A 6,288-nucleotide genomic window follows, 5' to 3' on the forward strand; every position below is an offset into this window, starting at 1 on the left:
CTATCACTTATGTTATTTTCTTTTAGTCACTTAAACTTCTTGAACCTTCAATAACATAAAAAACAGGATTCATACTAAAATATTTCTCCTGGGAACTGTGACAACTGAAGGAGCTAAAACGGAGTGCCTGACACATTGCAATGACAGCTTTCTCCCTCCCCTCAACATCCTAGCCATGATTGATCCCTCCTTCTTAACTCTTACAAGTCATAGCCTAGATCCAGCACACTGACACTGTGTTAAAGCTTTTGAATTTTTCAGACATGCCAGCCTTGTTTCTGTAGACAGAACAGACAATAATTAAAGACTGTGTTCTCAGAGTCTAACACCTGAGTTGTAAACCTGGCTGCATCACTCACTAATGAAGATGTCATGGGCAAATCTTACTACTTAAGTTCCCTTACCTGTGAAATGGTGAAAACAACAGTAACTACATCATATCATAGTTATGAAAACTGAGAAAAGACTGCCCAACCATAATAGGCCCAAGGTTTGTTGCTACTTAATATTTTTTTATTTTTATTCAAAAAACAAAAGTTCTTTTGAGGTGTGAGTTATATATATTCAACCACTTTGTTTCTCCAAAAGTGATTACACATAGTAGCCATTTGCAATTGTTTAATGAACTTAAGACCAAATACTATTGTTGCTACTCCTACAGTAATTTTTTAAAAAGCTCAAGGGGTAATGGAATTTATAACACTAAAGGTAAGTACTTACTATGTATCAGGATTCTACTAAAATCTTTACATGCATTACTTTATCTTATCCTGACTACTACCCTGTGGTAATACTACTACTCTTTAAGACAGTACCTGAGACTTAGATAATTTGAGATCTCATTCATGGATAAAAAGTAGCAGTCTTGGGATATCAACTTGGGTCTAACTCTGGAGAGTGAGCCCAACTCTACACTCTACATGATAACTGCTAAAGCACCAGAAAAGGAGTCTGAGAACATTTGCTGTTGTTCAGTCGCTAATCATGTCCGACTCTTTGCAACCCCATGAGTTGCAGCAAGCCAGGCTTCCCTGTCCTTCACTGTCTCTCAGAGTTTGCTCAAACTCATGTCCGTTGAGTTGGTGATGTCATCCAACCATCTCATCCTTTGTCACCCCCTTCTCTTGGCCTCAATCTTTCTCAGCATTAACGTCTTTTCCAATGAGTCCAAACTTAGGTCTAACTCTGGAGGGTGAGCCCAACTCTACGTAATAACTGCTGATGGTGGTTTAGGCGCTAAGTCGTATCCAACTCTTGCAACCCGAAGGACTGCAGGCTGCCAGGCTTCTCTGTCCAAGGGATTCTCCAGGCAAGAATACTGAGTGGGTTGCCATTTCCTTCTCCATTGGATCTTCCTGACTCAGGAATAGAACCTGGGTCTCCTGCATTGCAGGCAGATTCTTCACGCACTGAGCTATGATGCTATAATATACTATAATAACTGCTAAAGCACCAGAAAAGAAGTCTGAGACATTTTACCATAATAAACCACATTACCTAACAGTAACCTCCTTGACATCTTGTGCCAAGCTTTTTAAAAGACTGTATCTCACCACAGCATATAGTGAAATCACTATATTTAGTAACTTTAAACTGATAACTTTCACAGACAAGGAAAAAACCACACGAAGTTACTACAAGATGTCATTAACAGACACTGATCCTGGAAATGCTTTAAGCAAATCACTGCAGAACAGCCTTAGAAACTATTTGCAGTGGAGGAGCTTCTCAAGTATTAGATATTCAAGAAACATCTGCATACTGAAAATGTGCTACATCAAATTTTAAAGACCATGCTTTGCTTATATTCAAATAACACCATGCAAAGACAAACAGGAAAAAACTATCTCCTGAACACCGAGAGTAAGGAGACATTACGAGAGTCAGGAGTTGACAGCAAAAACTGAGAGGACAAACTCAAGTTAGCATGTAAAATTGAGATGGGTTTATGAAACATCAGAATTATAATCAAGATAAACCTGTATACTCCCCTGGTTTCTTTAGCATAGATTTTTGGCAAGATTCTCACAATTGAAACCAAATCACCTGATGAATATCGATAGTAATACAGGAGCACAAAACTATAAAAACAAAAACTCTGAAACCTCACCCTTACCAGCAACTAGAAATGATGAGGCTTCCTGAGCCTCTGGAGCCTAGAGTAGCGCAAAGAAACTGCACCTCACTACCCAACAGCATCAACTCCCCAGATTCAAAATTCTAAACTTCTTAGGTATTAAAGGGAAAATCACTACAGTAGATTTAAGAATTTCTTGATGAAGTAGTTGGATCTAAAATGAATTACAGGAATGAATTCATGGCCCCTCTTCCCTTCTTCTAGATCTGTCATTCAACACTCCCACACATACTATCCTTAATCCTGCCCTGCAGAAATGCTGACACTTATCACCATGTCTCATACTCTTTCCTGCCTTCTATCTGAAATCTATCATTCCTCTCCCTAGCATGTCATCCTGACCAACTCTCACACTTCTACTTGGAATCTGTCCCTAATACTCCTCTGTGCACTCAAGCACCAGGGCCTATCTGTGTCAACGAAGGAGTACACTATACTAAAATTCATTGCTATGGGATAGTTTCCCAGCCTCTTACTATTTCCGGTTCAATAAACACTTCTGGCTGAATGAATTAATGGATTCATATTGCATGAAAATCACTAGTAGAACAATTATATTTGATCATTAAAAATGTGATTTTTTGTTTGTTTGTTTTTCTTTGCCCCAAAGCACGGCATGCAAACTTAGTTCCCTGAGCAGGGATGGAACCTGCTCCCCCTGCAGTGGAAGCACTGAATCTTACTGAGTGAACTGCCAGGGAAGTCCCCATTAAAAATGTGATTTATATCATGCTTGACAGGGAAGGAAAGTTATGACCAACCTAGTCATGTATGGATGTGAGAGTTGGACTGTGAGGAAAGCTGAGCATTGAAGAATTGATGCTTTTGAACTGTGGTGTTGGAGAAGATTCTTGAAAGTCCCTTGGACTGCAAGGAGATCCTACCAGTCCATCCTGAAGGAGATCAATCCTGGGTGTTCCTTGGAAGGACTGATGCTGAAGCAATACTTTGGCCACCTCATGCGAAAAGTTGACTCATTGGAAAAGACCCTGATGCTGGGAGGGATTGGGGGCAGGAGGAGAAGGGGACGACAGGATGAGATGGCTGGATGGCATCACTGACTCGATGGACATGAGTTTGGGTAAACTCCGGGAGTTGGTGATGGATAGGGAGGCCTGGCATGCTGCAATTCATGGGGTCACAAAGAGTCGACACGACTGAGTGACTGAACTGAACTGAACTGAACTGGACAGGCAAAAAGTAACTGTGCCATCAATGTGGTCTTTCAGTGTCTAGTATAACAAATACCACAAACGGCTTCCAAACAGATACAACTTTTTTCACATCGGGGAGGCGCCAGTTATTTGCTGGGTCTTTCATGCGCTAGCTACATATGCTTTTGTTGAGGCACACAGGCTTCTCTTGTGGTGAAGCACAGGCTCTAGAGCACATTGGCGAAATAACCTGTGGCCTGTGGGCTTATTTGCTCTACCACATGTGAGATCTTAGTTCCCCAGCCAGGAATCAAACCTGGGTGCCCTACATTACAAGGTAGATTCTCAACCACCAGACTACCTGGGAAGTCCCAGCATTCAGAATTCCAATTACTTAATACCATCTTGTCTCCAATCCATAAATGCCTGTCATGTGAAGAGAAACATGAAATACGTCTTACCAAGTTCTATACTCCCTCTGTGCCACTGTTCCAATAATGTTACAGCCATTACCAAAAATGATATATTTTCAACTAATGTTTGACTATAGAACTGTTTATTTCATAAAATGACATCTTCTATTAAATTTAGATTGACACCCAATCTGGTGTCAACTGAAAACCACTATTTTTAATATAGAGGAAAAGAAAGTAGAATTTTACTTCAGAATATGCTATATTTAATAATAATAATACCTTAAATATTTAAAAACTGGCAAAATATAAATTTCTATGATCAAATATTTTTTCCTGCCATCTCAAAATGTATTATAAAGTTTAATCCTTTATCTTTACAGTTAGCCATGGTCTTTGCTTACTAAAGCAACATCACACCAGTCTCCAAAATCAATGCCCCTATCTTTAATTTCTTCTTCTAAAAATATATCTTTTGGAAGTATAGTTGATTTATAGTGTTGTGCAAAATTCTACCATTCAACAAAGTGATTGAGTTATACACATACACACACACACACACACACACACATTCTTTTACATATGCTTTTCCTTTATGGTTTATCATACAATATTGAATATAGCATGAGGGCCTTGAACACTGGCAGATTTTGCTATCTGTGAGGCTCCTGGAATCAAACTTCTGCAGATACTGCAGGTGAACTGTAATGAAAAGTTACATCTATGTATATAAATTTCTACCTTTATATTTTCATATTAATCATTTACTAGTAACTGAGCTAGAATGGTTGTCATGCTTTGTAAATATTCCAGATAAACATACAGTATGTAATTACAGCCTAACACTGTATTTGTGTCACTTTAATAAAAGTACTTTTATTAGACCAGGTCCAAGGTTTTCAAAGTACTTCAAGCTAAATACTACCTAAGAGAATGGGTTTTCAATCCTCATGTTCAGTACTTTTTACGTAATTTACAAATACTTTAAAAACTGAAATGAATATTAAATAATTTACATACATATATACTTGATTTGAAAGTAAACCCATATGATCTTCTAATTATAATACAAAGAGGAAATAAAAGAAAATAAAAATGTATATTTCAGAATGTGAAAAACTGGATATAACCATTCTGTGCACAATAAAGTAGTCAGAGGTTTGAATCTATACGTACAATCACCATGGATGTGACAACTACAAATACAGACTGATTAAATGCCACAAAAGCCACTGGTGCCATAGATTTAAAAAATCTCTATCTTCCAAAATTAATGTACTAAAATCATGTAAAAATACTTTGTATTATATCTTTATGTAAATAAAGTTCAGATATAGGTTCAGATAATAATAAGACTTTTAACCATTATGTAATAGTAGTACCTTCCCCAATCACTGTAACAACAGGAACAACAAAATCACTGTCCACAAATTTCAGAAGCACCTTATAGGAGGCATTTCACACTGTCCAGTTTGAGAATCACTGCTCTAGAATAATTCCTACTATTTCTCAAAGGATTAATGGGTTCGCCACAGTTTATCTAGACATAGTCTGTACAAAAGAGATCTTCACAATCCAGATAATCACGATGGTGTGATCACTCACCTAGAGCCATACATCCTGGAATGTGAAGTCAAGTGGGCCTTAGGAGGCATCACTACAAACAAAGCTAGTCGAGGTGATAGAATCCCAGTTGAGCTATTTCAAATCCTAAGAGATGCTGTGAAAGTGCTGCACTCAATATGTCAGCAAATTGGGAAACTCAGCAGTGGTCACAGGACTGGAAAAGGTCAGTTTTCATTCCAATCCCAAAGAAAGGCAATCCCAAAGAATGCTCAAACTACCACACAATTGCACTCATCTCACATGCTAGTAAAGTAATGCTCAAAATTCTCCAAGCCAGGCTTCAGCAATACGTGAACCAAGAACTTTCAGATGTTCAAGCTGGTTTTAGAAAAGGCAGAGGAACCAGAGATCAAATTGCCAACATCTGTTGGATCATCGAAAAAGCAAGAGAGTTCCAGAAAAACATCTATTTCTGCTTCATTGACTATGCCAAAGCCTTTGACTGTGTGGATCACAACAAACTGTGGAAAATTCTGAAAGAGATGGGAATACCAGACCACCTGACCTGCCTGGTCATACCTGAATGGTCTAGTGGTTTTCCTTGCTCTCTTCAATTTAAGTCTGAATTTGGCAATAAGGAATTAACGATCTGAGCCACAGTCAGCTCCCGGTCTTGTTTTTGCTGACTGGATAGAGCTTCTCCATCTTTGGCTGCAAAGAATATATAATCAATCTGATTTCAGTGTTGACCATTTGGTGATGTCCATGTGTAGAGTCTTCTCTTGTGTTGTTGGAAGAGGGTGTTTGCTATGACCAGTTCATTCTCTTGGCAAAACTCTGTTAGCCTTTGCTCTGCTTCATTCTGTATTTCAAGGCCAAATTTGCCTGTCACTCCAGGTGTTTCTTTTTTTTTTTTTGGCTGCAGTCACCAGCTGCAGTGATTTTGGAGCCCAAAGTCTCTCACTGTTTCCATTATTTCCCCATAGATTTGCCATGATGTGATGGGACCAGATGCCAT

The 6,288-nt window shown here is 38.6% G+C and overlaps 1 protein-coding gene across 1 annotated transcript in view; it reads left to right on the top strand.

The window, feature by feature from the left end:
- The window catches only part of LOC110124377 (centrosomal protein of 70 kDa-like), a 60,965-nt gene extending 57,361 nt beyond the window's left edge, over positions 1 to 3,604 (top strand). The window contains exon 7 of the mRNA XM_070463226.1: positions 2,878 to 3,604. Coding sequence (XP_070319327.1) covers positions 2,878 to 2,949 — 72 coding nt within the window. The 3' untranslated portion in view covers positions 2,950 to 3,604. The remainder of the gene's footprint in view (positions 1 to 2,877) is intronic.
- The last annotated feature ends 2,684 nt before the right edge of the window (positions 3,605 to 6,288 follow it).

Source organism: Odocoileus virginianus, unplaced genomic scaffold (genome assembly GCF_023699985.2).
Source record: "Odocoileus virginianus isolate 20LAN1187 ecotype Illinois unplaced genomic scaffold, Ovbor_1.2 Unplaced_Scaffold_44, whole genome shotgun sequence".
Classification (NCBI taxonomy): Eukaryota; Metazoa; Chordata; class Mammalia; order Artiodactyla; family Cervidae; genus Odocoileus; species Odocoileus virginianus.